The 19,838-nt window shown below is 38.4% G+C and overlaps 1 protein-coding gene across 1 annotated transcript in view; it reads right to left on the bottom strand.

The window, feature by feature from the left end:
• The window catches only part of LOC138705176 (juvenile hormone esterase-like), an 89,148-nt gene that overhangs the window by 54,001 nt on the left and 15,309 nt on the right, over nucleotides 1-19,838 (bottom strand). The window contains exon 4 of the mRNA XM_069833881.1: nucleotides 16,273-16,458. Within this exon, the coding sequence (XP_069689982.1) occupies nucleotides 16,273-16,458 (186 nt within the window). The remainder of the gene's footprint in view (nucleotides 1-16,272; nucleotides 16,459-19,838) is intronic.

The raw sequence follows: 19,838 nt of genomic DNA, 5'->3' as shown, positions 1-19,838 counted from the left end.
AAGCCACTTGTATGTAAGTATGCATTACATACGAAATATCATATATTTATTTAAATTATATTTGTTACATTTTCTTTAGTTCTAATACTATTTTATTTGCAGAGCAATATGCTCACTCTAATCTGTTATAGAGTATACAAAACCTACCGTTATTACTCTTTAATAGGAAAAAAGTTCGTACCGGCACCGGGAATCGAACCCAGGGCCTCTCAGCTCTTCGCGCTGAGAGCTCTTTCCGACTGAACTATGCCGGGACACGATCCACGGCGCCGGCCGAACCCCTCTCGTAATGCTTTTACAGCCTTACTACCTGCATTTGAGACGATACTATTCATACTGGGTGTTCATTTCAAAGTGTGTCATGACCTCACTGTTGTGAGTCAGCAATTTGAAGCGAGTTTCAGATTTTGTCAGAGAAGTTGCCTATTAATCAAGGCGTTCAATCTGAACTTTAGAACGAGTACAGTATAACTTGAACGTCGTAGCAAGAGATTGCGGTCTGTACGGTCTGAGTGCTACCATAACCTCTTTCGAACTGTGTTTTGCGCGGGCAAGTCGTACGCAGGGTATTTATCATCGGTTGCGTACGGCAACTTTCCACAATATAAATCAAATGCTCCGTGTCCATGTTGACCGTCGAAGTTAATGTCAACGAACAGGCTACGTAAGTAATCGTCTGCCCATATCCCTACAGTAATAAAAAAACTCATCTCAGTACGTGTTTCCAAACCGTTCACATTCCTGCCACTACAGGCGTTACCGTACGTATCGGTAAGTACTCTTCAGAATGAACGCCGTACTTGCTAGGCAACTTCTCTGGCACATAGGTAATACGCCTCTGCGTAGGTGTAGGAAGATTGAATTGTCTAGGCTCATCGACTAGCCACATGACGGCATACAGCGAGCCATGACATACTTTGAATTGAACACGCAGTATATGCAGGAGCGAATATATAAATGTCTAGGTGGCCATATTCAACATCAGTTTGTGACAACTGCTAACAGTTAATACATCACATATTCATTTTGTATGAGGTCTCGCCCACCTCATTGGATACTACACGGCTATTATGAAGTAGCCAATATGTACTATTACTATTTAATATGAGTAAATTCGTACCGGCACCGGAAGTCGAACCCAGGACCTCTAAGCTCTGCACGCTGAGCGCTCTTTCCAACTGAGCTATGCCGGGACACGATCCACGGCGCCGGCCGAACACCTCTCGTAATGCTTTTACGGCCTTACTACCTGCATTTGAGACGATACAAATCATATATGCAGGAGCGCATATTTAAATGACTGCTCAGTTGGAAAGAGCGCTCAGCGTGCAGAGCTGAGAGGTCCTGGGTTCGATTCCCGGTGCCGGTACAAATTTTTCTCGTATTAAATAGAAATAATAAATATTGGCTACTTCATAGTAGCCCTGTAGTATTCAATGAGGTGGGCGAGACCTCATACAAAATGAATGTGTGACGTGTTACAGCCTCAGTCTTTCGAAACTAAGAAAACTGAAAAGACAATTACTTTAATGAAACCTATACACAGCAATTCACAGGGTAGGAGACGAGACAACAGAAGAAGTTAAACAGGGACAGCAGTACGAAAGGATGCCCTTTATCACGTACACTGTTCTACATCTACTTGGAGGGTTTAGTGAAGAATTGTTTTCAGAACAGGGGAGGAGTGATAGTGGGAGGAAGAAGAATGATGTGTATAAGATTTGCTGATGATATGGCGTTGTTAGCAGAAGAGAAGATGGTACTAAGGGATATGCTACTAGAGCTAAATGACGGCTGTCGACAGTATGGAAAATTTTATGTTACGGTCTATTTAAGGATGCTCGCAACTGCCGAGTTTACATCAGCTCGTCGGTGTGCCGGAATTTTGTCTCGCAGGAGATCTCTTATATGCCTGTAAATCTACTGACATGATCCTGTCGCATTTAAGCACAGATTGGACCGGGATCGATCCCGCAACCTCGAGCACAGAAGGCCAGCGCTATACCAACTGCGTTACCGAGGTCGACGGCGGTATGGAATAAAGATAAATGCCAACAAGACGAAGACCATGGCCATAGGAAGAAAAGTAAAGAAGGTAAACTTGCGAATTCTAAATAAGGCAGTAGACCAAGTTGACAGCTTCAAATACTTGGGGTGCAGTATAAGCAGTACATTACGTGCTGCCAAGAACTAAAAAGGAGTAGGCCTACAGCAATGGCAAAGGAAGTTTATCATAGAAAAAAGAGACCTTCTGCGGATCTCTGGAGAAAGAAATAAGAATGAGGAGTGCTTTGTGTGGATTGTAGCATTGTATAGAACAAAAACTTGGACATTACGACGAAGTGAAGAGAAGCGACTAGAAGCAATTGAAATGTGAGTTTGGAGAAGGATAGAGCATGTCATATGTACAGCCACAATAAGAAACCATGCTGTGTTGGAAAGAGTGGATGAAGAACGAATGATGCTGAAACTGAGCAGAAAGAGGAAAAGGAATTGGTTGAGAAGAAACTGCCTTCTGAAGGATGCACTGGAAGGAATGGTGAACGGGAGAAGAGTTCGGGGCAGAAGAAAATACTTTTGGTAAATGACATTAAGATATACCGTATAGATCAAATGAGGAGACAAAGAGGATGGTAGAAAATAGGAAAGACTGGAGAATGCTGGGTTTGCAGTGAAAGACAGACCTGCCCATGTGCAGAACACTTTGAATGAACGAATTATTTTTCTTAATCATTAGGTTTAAAGAGATAGACAAATGAGTTACAATTCGTAAAGTGCTCACATTTAAATATAGCTCTACAACAGTGGTCGGCATTACTTGACTCGCGTTTCAATCCCACATTAGGCCAGAAGGGCGGAGGGGTAAGACATGATCTCCGTCCCATTACTAATCACTTGTTCATTCAATGTTACGCAGTTTGGATATACTCTCCCGCCAATCTTCCCCTTTGCTGTTTATGTGGGCTATACTTTATATGACGTAATCTTCGCTGACCACTGGTTTACAGTAACCATCGAAATCATAAAATTTCACACACAACAGTTATCTCAACGTATTCAGTTAAGATAAAGTTAAACTTCAGGTTCTATACATGTTTTGACGCTATTTCCGCCTAATTTTCGGTAACAAATACTGTACTTGTAGCCTACAGTACATTCTAATAAAATTGTCTTGTACTTCTAAATTTTAAATAAATAGGCCTATATGGGGATATTGTTACATGAAAAATATATTTCATAGTCAGGTTCATACTTCACTTTTCATCCAATAAAATTAAACATTTCACAATATTCTATCACATATTACTCCTTTATTTAACATAAAATTAATTGTGTATCAAATATGAATGAGGTCTCGCCCACCTCATTATATTTTACTCGACTAGTAAGACTAGTCAGTTTGTTTTTTTATACCATTAAGAAGGAGAAAAATTCGTACCGGAACCGGGAATCGAACCCAGGACCTCTCAGCTGTGCGCGCTGAGTGCTCTCTAACCAACTGAGCTATGCCGGGACCCGATTCAGGACGCCGGCCGAACTCCTCTCGTAGTATCGTGTTACGGCCCTACTACCTGCACTTGAGACGATACACGTCATATATGTACAGGAGCGCATATTACATGACTTTATGGCCATATTCAACAACAGTTTCTTTAAACTGTTAACATCATATATGTATCAAATATGAATGAGGTCTCGCCCACCTCATTATATTTTGCTCGACTAGTATGACTAGTCAGTTTGTTTTTTTATACCATTAAGTACGAGAAAAATTCGTACCGGCACCGGGCCGTAACACGATACTACGAGAGGAGTTCGGCCGGCGTCGTGAATCGGGTCCCGGCATAGCTCAGTTGGTTAGAGAGCACTCAGCGCGCACAGCTGAGAGGTCCTGGGTTCCATTCCCGATGCCGGTACGAATTTTTCTCGTACTAAATGGTATAAAAAAAAATAAAAAAATAAAATCAATTATTTTTTATTTTATTACTTGGCACAACATAAGCAATAATAAAATTATGAATTAAACTGATTCATGAATTTATACAAATCAATTGTTTGTCAGGAATGAATATTCCATAATTAAGCTATCAGTCATATTTGTCAGTTTATTCTGCACGACACAACAAATTCACGGAGAAAATCCTCCGAAATTAAGGTCTATAATTTGTTAAATGTGATGACATTTAAAGTCAATTTACAAAGACAAAACAGTGCTAAGTTTCTAACAAAGCAATGCTGATATAAGAACTAGATATTTTTCACTTTATCACAACTGTCACTTCGAACTGTAACTAACTAAAAGTAAGTCAAACTACACGGGATTTGTGTGTGTCGTGTGTGTAAAGAATGACAAATGTTTCCATATCAATCAATCGTAATAATAAATATCTCACAATGCCGGCTGTTTCTATGGAAATTTCAAGACAAACGTAAGCTGAGGCGTGATGTTCTTGGAAGACAATCAAGCAAGATCGCTAATTTCGTATTATAGAAGGTGAGTTACCCGTCGTCCCACTCAACTCTCTCCATGGGGCTACATTAGAGTTCCTCACATTATTAAATTCTAGTTACGATCGGGTATCGGTGTAACACCGCCGCCATCTTGACTTAGACCACGCGGCCTACTCCGGTCCAACATTCTTCACCTTCCTAAACTAATTTTAGGCTGATACTTCCAGTACTGCTTTCGGAAGGCTATGACTGTCCAGTCTCTATCCGTTACTTTTATATTTGAAGGATCCACGCAAAAAACATGCCAATTCACTAATCTTAAATTTTACAGGGTAGCTTTTCCAAGGCACTGCGGGCTGAAGCAGGGAGATGCATTGTCACCTCTGCTTTTTAATTTTGCTCTAGAATATGCCATTAGGAAAGTTAAGGATAGCACAGATGGTTTGGAATTGAACGGGTTACATCAGCTTCTCGTCTATGCGAATGACGTGAATATGTTAGGAGAAAATCCACAAACGATTGGGGAAAACACGGAAATTCTACTTGAAGCAAGTAAAGCGATAGAGTAGGAAGTAAATCCCGAAAAGACTAAGTATATGATTATGTCTCGTGACCAGAATATTGTACGAAATGGAAATATAAAAATTGGAGATTTACCCTTCGAAGAGGTGGAAAAATTCAAATATATTGGAGCAACAGTAACAAATATAAATGATACTCAGAAGGAAATTAAACACAGAATAAATATGGGAAATGCGTGTTATTATTCCGTTGCGAAGCTTTTGTCATCTACTCTGCTGTCAAAAAATCTTAAAGTTAGAATTTATAAAACAGTTATATTACCGGTTGTTCTATATGGTTGTGAACTTGGACTCTCATTTTGAGAGAGGAACAGAGATTAAGGGTGTTTGAGAATAAAGTTCTTAGGAAAATATTTGGGGCTGAGAGGGATGAAGTTACAGGAGAATGGAGAAAGTTACACAACGCAGAGCTGCACGCATTGTATGCTTCACCTGACATAATTAGGAACATTAAATCCAGACGCTTGAGATGGGCAGGGCATGTAGCACGTATGGGCGAATCCAGAAATGCATATAGAGGGTTAGTTGGGAGGCCAGCGCGATAAAGACCTTTGGGGAGGCCGAGACGTAGATGGGAAGATAATATTAAAGTGGATTTGAGGAAGGTGGAATATGATGGTAGAGACTGGATTAATCTTGCTCAGGATAGGGACCAATGGCGGGCTTAAGTGAGGGCGGCAATGAACCTCCGGGTTCCTTAAAACCCAGTACAGTAAGTAAGTAAGTAAACATTTCTTAACATTAACACACTGATAGGACATCATTAGTTGTACTTAGGGATGTATTTCAGACGTGGCTGGCCCAGGTATCGTCAAGGTATATTTTTCGAGGAGAGTTGGCACCGGGACACATTTTTTTGTTTCTATTTTTTTTTTCTTTTGCCAAAAGTTGTATTTTATTCACATTTAAACATTTTCACAGTGAAATGTACTCCGCAGACCGAACAACCTGAATTTGATTCCATGTATTTTCGTCTCATATTACGTAAGTATTCCTGCGTAAATGCTAGTCTGAAATTAATAAATATTAAGAAAATCAATATCAAATAAAATAATAAATATTCTCGTAAATATCGCAAAAATAACAATAAATACCATAAAAATACATTCAATTTTGTCTATAATAATAAAAATGTAAAGTAAATCTGCTCTAAAAAAATAAAAAAATTGGTGGTGGTGACGACATAAACAACAACTACCGATACTACCGAAATTTCAGAACCAGGGCACATTTTGCTTACAAATACATCACTCGTTGTGCTATACCCCAGGCGGGCGCACTGGTGACTCGACGGTCGTCCAATACCAAGACGATAAATATTTCCAAATCAAAAAATGCCGCAATGGTGACAAGAACTTGGTAAAAATAAAAAAGCCTTCCGAATATATTTATACAGTTACGATATTTTTGGCCTATACTCAATCACGTGTTCACATCTAGGCACTTGAATTCAAATCTATACAAGTATTTCTTCTAAATCAACGTATGACCATTACCTCCCTAATGGAACAAACACAACTCTTCTTGATACACCTATATTACAGTACAGAATGAAAGATCGGTTAAATAACCAGCTGTCCTAATATAATTCGAGAGTTATTTTAAGCCCGTAAAACTTACAGCCCATTTAATAGTACATTATGCAACGAGCCTATAATGACGGTAATTAAGAAGCGACTATGGATGTTTATGAAACGAGCGCAAGCGAGCTTCTGAATTACCATTATAGGCGAGTTTCATACGACTTTTTATGCTCGACCATATTTCTAACTTCAAATTGTTCAGATGTATACATTTTATTTGCATCTGACAAGATCGGAAGTGACCTTGTTCTAGGTCGTGAATTATGAGATGTGCGCAGACGCGAAAGTATTGATTTTTTCCGAGGAACAATAATGTCATTGACCTTGATGTAATCCCGTTAATCTTGATATAACCTTGATTATTGAATTCGACATTGAAAAACGAGATGACTAATTGAATTTATTTGAATATTATTTACAATTAACGCTAATTATTATAGTAACAGAACATAGCATTCTGCGACAGTATTGGATTTCCAGCCTCCGTGACTTTTCGCTAATTCTCTTTGGATTGCATATCCGAGAATAATCGATACTTGCGGTTTTATAACGGTACAAAGCTAACTTGTCATTGGCTGAAAACCTGTAAGCTGAGTTGTCATTGGCTGAACACCTGTACTTTAATGAGTAGGTGTACTTTAATGACATGCATTAAAGGACTGCTACCAGGTGTATAATTACTACATTTCGGCATGGTCGAGCATAAAGTAAAGCATTTGAGTCTATTGACATGGATCTACTATTAACTAAGCTTCGAGTGTTAAATTTTTCTGACAGCGTTATCACATGGATGCACTCCTACTTCACTGGCCGCCAGCAGCGTGTTGTCTTTAATAATCGGTTCTCCTCCTGGCAGAGAGTAGTCAGGATTTCCCCAGGGCTCGGTATTGGGTCCATTGCTTTTCTGTCTCTATATTAACGATATCGCCAAGTCATTTAAATATTGCAGATATCATATTTATGCAAATGACGTTCAATTATACATTTCCGCCAGTTCTGATAGACTAAGTGACTGTATTAACAGACTCAATAAAGATCTCGAATCCGTTTCATCTGGTCTCAAGAATTCGGACTTAACTTAAATACAGATAAATCACTGGCTATCTTATTTTCGAATAAAAGATTAATCCCCGATATTAATAAGCTGAATCTTCCTCCTGTGACTCTGAATAAAGCGATCATTCCATTCAGTTCAACTGTAAAAAACCTGGGAGTTCATTTTGAATCTAACCTTACCTGGGACACGCATATCAAACACACGTACATGAAAGTATTTTCCACTCTTCACCTTTTAAAAGATTGTACCACTATCCAGCTAAATTAAAGCAGACCCTTGTACAGACTCTTATAATGCCTCATTTCGATTATTGTGACGCTTTATTCAGTGATCTCGGGGTGGATTTTTCCAAGAAACTGCAACGTGTTCATAATGCGTGTGTTCGTTTCATTTGTAATGTCCGCTACTACGATCACATTTCGCCTTCTTTCGATAAATTATTGTGGCTCAGGTTAAATGAGAGGAGGAAGTTACATTCCCTTTCTCTCTTATATCGAATTTGGCACACCTCTACTCCCTCTTACTTATCTGTCCGATTCCACAGTCTTTCTCGATTTCATAACTTAAATACTCGGTCACAATATGATAACACGCTAGAAATACTATTCCACACATCATCTCTTTGTTCTTCATCTTTCACTGTTGCTACTTCTCGTCACTGGAATTCTCTGCCGCCTGAATTCAAGGGCTGCCGAACTTTAATTTCCTTTAAATGTAAATTAAAAAAAATATCTTATGATGACCTAACGCGTTGCAAATATTTAATAGAATGTGTTGAAATGTATTTATTTTTATTTTTTTTAAATTTTATTTTTGTTTCTTATTTTTATTGTGTAACCATGTAAATCGTGTTTATTTATAACACTTAACGCCAATATGTATCCCAATGTGTTATTATTTTTATTATTAATCTAATTTTGTGTACATTTTATTCGATTGTCGGTTTATGGTTTAATTATGTGAATCCTACTTAACTGTAATCTAATACTAATATGTATACTAATGTGTTTATTTTTATTTTTACTGCGTACATTTTTTTTTCATTGAATTATCGGCTTCTGTCTTTATGTGATTCGTATTTGATTCCAACAACCTTAATATGTATTTCACACTATGTTTATTTTTATTTTATAAGGTAAATTTTTATGTAACTGCCTCTTTTGATCTCATTATGTACCTAAATCGTATCAGTATGTAATTACTTAATTCTGATCCAGTTTTATTTTCAACTATGTAAGCAAGTTTTATCCTGGTCGAGTGTAAGAGAAGGCCTTACGGCCTTAACTCTGCCAGGTTAAATAAAGCCATTATTATTATTATTATTATTATTATTATTATTATTATTATTATTAAAGATAGATATTTCAATTCACATCACCAAAGACAATGTTGTTTCAATTTTCAATTAAGTTCAAATGTACAATGACAGGTTTCAATTCAAGATAGTGACGACACATGTTTCAATATTCAATCCCAGTCAGGAGGCGAAAACTTTGCGCCAAACAGCGGTTCTCCAATTGCCAGAGATAGCGGTGTCACATTTGCCAGAGGCAGCAGTATCAGAGTTGGCAGAGGCAGCGGTGTCGGTGTAGCCGCAGGCAGTGTCATCGGTGTCGTCAGACGCAGCTGTTTCCGTATTGGTACATGCAGCTGTTTTCGTATTGGTACATGCAGCTGTTTTCGTATTGGTACATGCAGCTGTTTTCGTATTGGTACATGCAGCTGTTTTCGTATTGGTACATGCAGCTGTTTTCGCATTGGTACATGCAGCTGTTTTCGCATTGGTACATGCAGCTGTTTTCGTATTGGTACATGCAGCTGTTTTCGTATTGGTACATGCAGCTGTTTTCGTATTGGTACATGCAGCTGTTTTCGTATTGGTACATGCAGCTGTTTTCGTATTGGTGCATGCAGCTGTTTCGGTAATGCTAACTGCACCTTTTCGGTATTGCTAGCTGCAGCTTTTTCGGTATTGCTAGCTGCAGCTTTTTCGCTATTGCTAGGGGCAGCTATTTCGGTATTGCTAGCTGCAGCTGTTTCGACAATGCTAGCTGCAGCTTTTTTGGTATTACCAGAGGCAGCGGCTTCTGTGTAGCCAGAGGCAACGGAATCGGCGTTACCAGATGCTCCGGTGCAGCGGTTGCCTGAAGCAGCAATGTAAAGTTTGAGAGATGCGCCGAAGTAGCACTTGAGAGAAGAGACTCTGTAACAGTTCAGAGATACAGCGGAGTAAATCTTGAGAGAATGGGGGGAGTAACAGTTCAGAGATGCGACGGTGTTAAAGCTGTGAGAAACGGCGGAGTAACAGTTGAGACATGCGGCGGAGTAAAACCTGTGAGAAGCGGCTGAGTAACAGTTGGGACATAGGGCGGTGTAAAAGCCGTCAAAAGCGGCAGAGTAACAGTTGAGACATGCGGCGGAGTAAAAGCTGTGAGAAGCGGCTGAGTAACAGTTGGGACATAGGGCGGTGTAAAAGCCGTGAAAAGCGGCAGAGTAACAGTTGAGACATGCGGCGGAGTAAAACCTGTGAGAAGCGGCTGAGTAACAGTTGGGACATAGGGCGGTGTAAAAGCCGTGAAAAGCGGCAGAGTAACAGTTGAGACATGCGGCGGAGTAAAAGCTGTGAGAAGCGGCTGAGTAACAGTTGGGACATAGGGAGGTGTAAAAGCCGTGAAAAGCGGCAGAGTAACAGTTGAGACATGCGGCGGAGTAAAACCTGTGAGAAGCGGCTGAGTAACAGTTGAGACATGCGGCGGAGTAAAATCTGTGAGAAGCGGCTGAGTAACAGTTGGGACATAGAGCGGTGTAAAAGCCGTGAAAAGCGGCAGAGTAACAATTGAGACATGCGGCGGAGTAAAACCTGTGAGAAGCGGCTGAGTAACAGTTGGGACATAGAGCGGTGTAAAAGCCGTGAAAAGCGGCAGAGTAACAGTTGAGACATGCGGCGGAGTAAAACCTGTGAGAAGCGGCTGAGTAACAGTTGGGACATAGGGCGGTGTAAAAGCCGTCAAAAGCGGCAGAGTAACAGTTGAGACATGCGGCGGAGTAAAAGCTGTGAGAAGCGGCTGAGTAACAGTTGGGACATAGGGCGGTGTAAAAGCCGTGAAAAGCGGCAGAGTAACAGTTGAGACATGCGGCGGAGTAAAAACTGTGAAAAGCGGCGGAGTAACAGTTGACACATAGGGCGGTGTAAAAGCTGTGAGAAGCGGCAGAGTAACAGTTGAGACATGCGGCGGAGTAAAAACTGTGAGAAGCAGCAGAGTAACAGTTGATACATAGGGCAGTGTAAAAGCTGTGAGAAGCGGCGTAGTAACAGTTGAGACATGCGGCGGAGTAAAACCTGTGAGAAAGGGCAGAGTAACAGTTGGGACATAGGACGGTGTAAAAGCCGTGAAAAGCGGCAGAGTAACAGTTGAGACATGCGGCGGAGTAAAAGCTGTGAGAAGCGGCAGAGTAACAGTTGATACATAGGGCAGTGTAAAAGCTGTGAGAAGCGGCGGAGTAACAGTTGAGACATGCGGCGGAGTAAAACCTGTGAGAAAGGGCAGAGTAACAGTTGGGACATAGGGCGGTGTAAAAGCCGTGAAAAGCGGCAGAGTAACAGTTGAGACATGCGGCGGAGTAAAAGCTGTGAGAAGCGGCAGAGTAACAGTTGACACATAGGGCGGTGTAAAAGCTGTGAGAAGCGGCAGAGTAACAGTTGAGACATGCGGCGGAGTAAAAACTGTGAGAAGCAGCAGAGTAACAGTTGATACATAGGGCAGTGTAAAAGCTGTGAGAAGCGGCGGAGTAACAGTTGAGACATGCGGCGGAGTAAAACCTGTGAGAAAGGGCAGAGTAACAGTTGGGACATAGGGCGGTGTAAAAGCCGTGAAAAGCGGCAGAGTAACAGTTGAGACATGCGGCGGAGTAAAAACTGTGAAAAGCGGCGGAGTAACAGTTGACACATAGGGCGGTGTAAAAGCTGTGAAAAGAGGCAGAGTAACAGTTGAGACATGCGGCGGAGTGAAACCTCTGAGAAGCGGCAGAGTAACATATGATACATAGGGCGGTGTAAAAGCAGAGAGAAGCGGCAGAATAACAGTTTAGACATGCGGCGGAGTAAAACCTGTGAGAAGCGGCGAAGGAACAGTTGATACATAGGGCGGTGTAAAACTGTGAAAAATGCAGAGTAACAGTTGAGACATGCGGCGGAGTAAAACCTGTGATATGCGGCGGAGTAACAGTTGAGACATGCGGCGGAGTAAAACTTGTGAGAATCGGCGGAGTAACATTTGAGACATGCGGCGGAGTAAAACCTGTGAGAAGCGGCGAAGTAACAGTTGATACATAGGCCGCTGTGTAAAATCTGTGAAAAAGGGCAGAGTAACATTTGAGACATGCGGCGGAGTAAAACCTGTGAGAAGCGGCGGAGTAACAGTTGATACATAGGGCGGTGTAAAAGCTGTTAGAAGCGGGGGAGTAAGATTTGAGACATGCGGCGGAGTAAAAGCCGTGAAAAGCGGCGGAGTAATATTTGAGACATGCGGCGGAGTAAAATCTGTGAGAAGCGGCGGAGTAACAGTTGAGACATGCGGCGGAGTAAAATCTGTGAGAAGCGGCGGAGTAACAGTTGAGAAATGCGGCGGAGTAAAACCTGTGAGAAGCGCCGGAGTAACATTTGAGACATGCGGCGGAGTAAAACCTGTGAGAAGCGCCGGAGTAACAGTTGAGACATGCGGCGAAGTAAAACCTGTGAGAAGCGGCGGAGTAATAGTTCAGAGATGGGGCGGTGTAACAGATTCAATAAACGAGTAACTGGCAAAACTTAAACTTCGCTATGAATTAATAAATATTGATTGTTAAATTAAATTTAGCAGTGACTGTATTACAATACTTATGTAATTAATTAACATGTTTATTAAACAATTAGTCCTATTTTGTTGGAAACTTATTCCTCAATTCGAGGTCCACTTAGAATTACACAGATGGCGGACTTCGTCTTGGACACTTGACACATCCTTCAATATATGAATAAAATTACACGAATTATCAATATTATAAAACAGGTTCAATCTCAGATCATGAGTGCTTTATATTCGTGCCTTAAATTCTGTAAACATTAATTAGTCCAAAGCCAATATCAGGATGAGTCCCTGCAATTTCCGCAAATGTCTTGTGATCTGCGTGATTTTAATTGAAATTGCGCTTAAACATCAATGTTTTCTGTCTGTTAAAGTAGTATCATTCATTCTCAATAACAGGTTTGTGATATTACATAATCCTTGCGGAACTTGCAGCGGCAAAGTTTTATAGAGAATGACATTTTGGTTAGGGAAATCAAATTGGAAGAACATATATATTCAAAATCTGTTTTTCTGTGTATGATTTGGGTTACACCTAAGAGACCAAACTCATGAATATCTCTTGAGAACGAACCCAGCCTGTAGAACTCAACGAGTTTCCCCATTGTGAGTGTTATTTGTACTTCCTGCTTCTAATTTCAAACGTAACGGACACCAGACACTCCTTGGATACCCTGAGAATAGTTTAATTCTGCCTACAGTACTGAGGATTGTCAATATTGGCACCGAAAGTATTCAAGTGTCTGCAGCAACGGCACATAACGATAGGAAAGTGCAGTATGGAATGGGATGCAATTGACAGCAAATATTTGTTGAACATTTTTTATGTTACATAGTAACCAAAGATCTAATTTTTTCGAATGGGTGTACAAGTACGTTTTGGTCACTCTATTTCTTTTTTCACGAAGCTGAAATGTTTTACACTTTTCCCAACAATCCATTTTCTTATGTAGCGAATTATTAATATTCCTTTTTAGAGTTTATTTTCCATTAAAATTTAACAGTCTTATTTCAAATAAATCTTTACAACGAATAATAAGATATTTTTTCTTTGTTGCATTACATACAAAACAAATATAATGACTCCCGGGAGGAAATTAATCGCAGAATAATTATAGGAACTGCCCTTTATTATTCGGTTGAGAATCTTTTGTCATCCAGTCTGCTGTCAAAAAATTAGAAAGTTAGAATTTATAAAACACTTATATTACTGGTTGTTCTGTTTGGTTGTGAAACATTGAGAGAGAAACAGAGATTAAGGGTGTTTGAGAATAAGGTTCTTAGGAAAATATTTGGTGCTAAGAGGGATGAAGTAACAGGAGAATGGAGAAAGTTACACATCGCAGAACTGCACGCATTGTTTTCTTCGCCTGACATAATTAGGAACATTAAATCCAGACGTTTGAGATGAGCAGGGCATGTAGCACGTATGGGAGAATCCAGAAATGCATATAGAGTGTCAGTTGGGAGACCGGAGAGAAGAAGTCCTTTGTGGAGACCAAGACGTAGATGAAAGGATAATATTGAAATGGATTTGAGGGAGGTGGGATTTGATGACAGAGACTGGATTAATCTTGCACAGGATAGGGACCGACGGCGGGCTTATGTGAGGGCGGCAACCACCGGGTTCCGCAAAAGCCACTTGTATGTAAGTATGCATTACATACAAAATATCATATATTTATTTAAATTATATTTGTTACATTTTCTTTAGTTCTAATACTATTTTATTTGCCGAGCAAAATGCGCACTCTAATCTGTTATAGAGTATACAAAACCTACCGTTATTACTCTTTAATAGGAAAAAAGTTCGTACCGGCACCGGGAATCGAACCCAGGACCTCTCAGCTGTGCGCGCTGAGTGCTCTCTAACCAACTGAGCTATGCCGGGACCCGATTCACGACGCCGGCCGAACTCCTCTCGTAGTATCGTGTTACGGCCTTAATGTTATGTTTTATTTAAAGACACTCGCAACTGCCGAAGTTATACAGCGTCGCCGGTGTGCCGGAATTTTGTCCCGCAGGACTTATTTTACATGCCAGTAAATCTACTGACATGAACCTGTCACATTTAAGCACACTTAAATGCCATCGACCTGGGCCGGGATCGAACCTACCTCGAGCATATAAGGCAGCACTATACCAACTACGCTACCGAGGCCGAATTTTCCTTTGAACATCATGATAAATTGCTGAGATCCGGAGTGTACCGTCAACTGAGAATTTGTGAAAATCTGATTGAAAATAATTCATGGTCAACATTTATGACATTATGTGTGGAGATGTAGTGTTTGCAATGTAATAATTAGAGCAGTGCAAAGGGAGCAGTTGTTCGACACACTGGCAACAGGGCAAGGGTTGTAAATTCACCTTGTGTACTGCAGAGGTCTGCGGATAGCTCCAAGCAGTAGGTACAGCGTAGTGAAGCAAACGTCAGTACTGAAGAAACATAAGAACAGTTCGGTTCTAGTGTTACGATGCCTAAGGCGGAGCAAATTCGTTCGGCAAAGTTAAGAGACTTAATTCCGAATATGGTGATATTTTTGTTAATTGATTCAAGCATAAAACAAATTGGAATACATTGAATCGAATTATGGGTTTAGTCCTGATTGTATAACAGCTTTAGAAAAGTCTGGTACAAAACTGGTTGATCAGATTTCCCTACTGCGAAATACCTGGAAGAAAGTGACTCAAGTAGACGATAAAATTGGTAAAATAATATCTGCGAAAATAACAAATAAGTTGGAAAAAATGGTGGATATTATAAACTCTGAAAGATTAGTGACAGTATTTCTGGAGATAAGGATTCCTTTGAAGAACTAAGAGAAGTTGAAAAAAATGTTTTACAGGATTTTACGTATGCCCCAGTTATCTCAACAGACGTAGAAAGAAGCTTCTCCACATATAAGGCCATGCTATCAGATAGACGAAAATCGTTTTCTGTTAATAACGTACAAATGTCATTTGTTGTGCACTGTAACAATATTTGGAAGAAATCAGATAACGTATCATATGTGCATTAATAAATCACACTCATTGTAAAGAAAAGGAAAAACAAAAAACAATTGTTCAAGTGCTTTTGCGAATAGAATATCATGATCCCGTTACAAATAAACAGTGATTTTGTTTGCGTTCTGTATGAAATCATACATGTATACAGTATATTATTTGTTTAGGATGAAATGGTTAATTAGTTTTGTAATTTTGAAATCTTACTAAAGTATCTGTAGGAAATTAATTGTAGAAACGTGAGAGAACTGTGTCATTTCTATTGTGTCGTCTGTACGTCAACACATCGTGTACTTGACCGTCGCTTGTACACAGGGAACACGCCGAGTAACGTCGGAACCCTTGCTATGATGCCATTCTGTCTGTCATGTGCTCCGTCTGCACCGCTCTAGTAATAATAATAATGATAATAATACTAGTAATAGCAATAATAATAATAATAATAATAATAATAATAATAATAGCGTAATACTGATTACTATACTTGCGCGGTGCTTCAAATAATTCCTAAACGAAATAGTATGGTTTATATGATAAACTATCATGAAAGGTCCAATTGATTAGTTGTAAAAGGCTGCTTGCAACGTAAGTTACCCAGAGTTCACTGTAAAGATAGTAATCAATCTGTATATATTATTATGATGTCACAATATCGCACCACCCATGTATCTTACTGCTTATAAAATGAACATCATAATTGCCATGTTCTATGTACATTTTAAGAATAATTCAATAATCTACTGTACCTCTACTTAGTGGTGAGAACATATGATAATTGACAGACTGTGCACCAGCACTCTGTCCCAGTAGCGTCACCTTGTTGGGGTCCCCTCCAAACTCTGCTATATTGTCGCGAACCCACCTCAGAGCAGCTACCTGATCCTTGAGGCCAAAATTTCCTGGAGCTTCATTATCGGCTGTGCTAATGAAGCCTGCGATAAACCAATGCACACCAATAATAATTATAATTATTTATACAGTACATTTTCAACAGTTTCTTCTGAGTTCGTAAAAACCAAGAGTACTTTATTTTTTTGTAAAGAAATAGTTAGGACTAAGACGTATTTCTGTTAATAATTTTCTAGCTTTTCACGACCTTCCATTTTCCTCCTATTTGTCATTTTTTTTCTATCGCCATAATCCTCAAGGCCACTTTCAATATATTTCATTCTTCTTCGCCAATCAGACGAAATTCAAAATTCTGTAAGTTCCTTCAATGGAGCGACGAATAAAGACCGAGACAAATGGAGCTCACACAGATATACATTTTGACAACATTGCAAGGACGCGCAAACGCTCATATTTTTAGTTATTTCTATTTTCATTTCCTCTCTTTCTTCTGTATTTATTTTTTCTTTATTTTCAGACGAAAGCTATTAATTTTAATTCTCAACTAAATTTAAGAAATGAGGTTACAGTTTAGATCTTATTTTTCCCTTAGTTTTATTTAAAATATCGATTAGCTATAAATGTCACAATTTAGAGTTAAAATTTTTACCTCTCAAGTTCTTGATATTCGTAATTGAACGAATTATGTAATATTTAAATAAATATTTTTTTTTTCTTGAGAGATACCGTACTTAATATAAAATAATTTTATGCATTGAAATTAAGTGTGATATTATTTTCTACACAACATATCAATCGGCGTATAATAGTTACGATTTATAGCAAGTTTTGCATTATTACGACAACTTGTCTTTTGCAGAGTTAATATACAAGGAGCAGGTTACAAAATATAACATGTATTAAAATATAATATTTAGCGTTGTTCAAAAGTGAGGTGAAATTATTTCCTTTCACATCATTTATGACTTCAATTGTTTCACTAATATTTTTCCAGCAAATGAAATACGTAAGTAGCAATTCAAGCAATTCTCGACTGAGTTAATGTTTTTTTGCCTTGGAGTTTTATACCAAAAAATGATTTTGACTTGATAAATGCTAATTGGCTTTATTAAGTGTTTCTACAAATTAATAGAGATTGCTTCAGCGCACTGATATGGTTCAGAACTGTAAATGAATTGAATTAAGTTATAATTTGTCGTCATTGTGAAACCTTGTAAAAAATTAGAAGATTATCCGATTTTTTTTTCTGAATGCTGTACCTTGCTTAGAACAGAGTTAGTAATAGAGAAGAAAAATTATGGTCATGTCTGAAGAAAATGTCTTTTTTTCTAAAAACATTATTTCTTAGGCTGGTATTCATAGCCGACACTTTCGATTAAAGTGTCCTTTGGAAGACGCAAAGTATCACTTTTCCGTTGCACAGTCGACACTTTGGTGCAAAGGAACACTTTGGATGAAAGTGTACTTCCGACCACACTTTGAGCCGAAAGTGTCACTTTGTAGAAAAATGGCGGACGTCTTGGAGGTTGCCGAGTTATTTATTAGAACGTGCGGAAGAGGTGGCACAATTAGCGAACAATGTACGAAAGCGCTACATTAGGGATAGGCCTAAAAACAATCCCGTGGAATTTTATAATGATATAGAATTAGAAAAGAAACTTATTGAGATTGCTCATCTTTTCGATGACTGGTTGACAAAAACGAATAATAGAGGTTTACCAGTGCCTCAATAATACAGTTATTGACTGCATTAAAATTCTATGCTACAGATATGTACGGTACCTACATTAATATCTATAATATTATAATTCAGATATTTCTGTAATAACATTCGTATATTTATAACCTCAATTCGATGAAGTGATATGTAGGTAGATATGCCTATATAACCTATTTTTATTACTGAAACGAAATTTTTAATTTAAATAATATTAAACTAACTTCAATCTAATGTAGGCGTAACTATCTTAAATTAGCATTGAGAGACCTCACGTGCCTGCTTTCTAAGCAGATTCCATAAAATTATATTGGTTTTAAAATATTTTGATTTTTGTTGACTACCCGTATTTTGAAATAAGATTTATCTTGATGTTGATATAATCATTACTGTTTTGATAACATATATTTTCATGCCGGTAAGCAATACATCTGATGTGGCTGCTTCTGATGACATATTGTCTCTAGTTCATGTGCAGTCATAACCTCACCATGAAAAGAGATCTCATACCATTAGGCCTATTTTGTTTTGCATTGTAGAAAAATTTGGCATTCCTGAAGAGAAGGCAATAATGGAAACAAGAGAGAGAAATAATAATAATAATAATAATAATAATAATAATAATAATAATAATAATAATAGCAGTATTAATGTGTTTATTTCATTCTCTCGACTTCTATTCACTATTCACGAAAAATACAAAAATGAAAATAAAGGGAATAAAACGATATATCAATGAAGCAGATACGTGTAAAATCTAACCTAACGATATAAATGAAAAAATACACACACACACACACACATACACACACACAAAATTTAACCTACTCAGTCCAACTTAACCTAACTACATAAACCAATAGAAAATATGTACAAAATCTAACCTAACTATATAAATCATTGAGACAGATAATACAAAACCTAACTTAACGATATAAATCAATGAAAAAGATATGTACAAAACCTAATCTAACTATATAAATCAATGGATCAGTTATGTACTGCACAAAACCTAACCTAATTTCACTAGCAATATCACTACCTATCTAATAAAACATTATATATCTGAACTGGCTGAAATAATCTAAACTATCGGCAACAACTGAAACAAAACAACTTTAAATATATATTTTCTTTCTCGCGCGATCAATTAGGCTCCCAACTCAAATCACAAGCATTATAATCTGTGGGTTACACATTAATTTCTTATTGTTTGTTCACTTGTTTTGAAAGGCATTGTGGGACTTCTGTTACCAACCAAATTGTAACTCTACACTTTGCTGGCGTAAAGTGACACTTTGTAAAAGTGCACTTCTTGAATCGTCTATGAATACCACTAATATGAAAGAGCCACTTTCGTCAAAAGTGTCACTTTGCAAAGTGGTGATATAAAGTGTCGACTATGAATACCAGCCTTAAAAATGTTAGAGAACTTTCAAAGCTATCCTAACTTTCAAATAATCACATATGAAGGGTTCAGAACCATAGTGGGCCAAGCGCCATTTAATAAAACCGTAGAAAACAAACAAGTAATATAAAGTATACACATTAAAACTAAATGATATGTAAATCTTCATTAAACTATGGTATTCACTTAACTTTAACCCTTGCTTTCTCCGTTCTTAATAAGTGGCGCTTGGCCCACTATGGCTCTGAACCCTTCACGTGCCTATTTAAAATTTCATCATGCCATGAAATAAAATATTTATAACGAACAGGTGCAGGGGGAATGAACTTGGGGATTAA

This window comes from Periplaneta americana, chromosome 8 (genome assembly GCF_040183065.1).
Source record: "Periplaneta americana isolate PAMFEO1 chromosome 8, P.americana_PAMFEO1_priV1, whole genome shotgun sequence".
NCBI lineage: Eukaryota > Metazoa > Arthropoda > Insecta > Blattodea > Blattidae > Periplaneta > Periplaneta americana.
The sequence above is the reverse complement of the archived record's forward strand: the minus strand, read 5'-3'. Positions and strand labels throughout refer to the sequence as shown.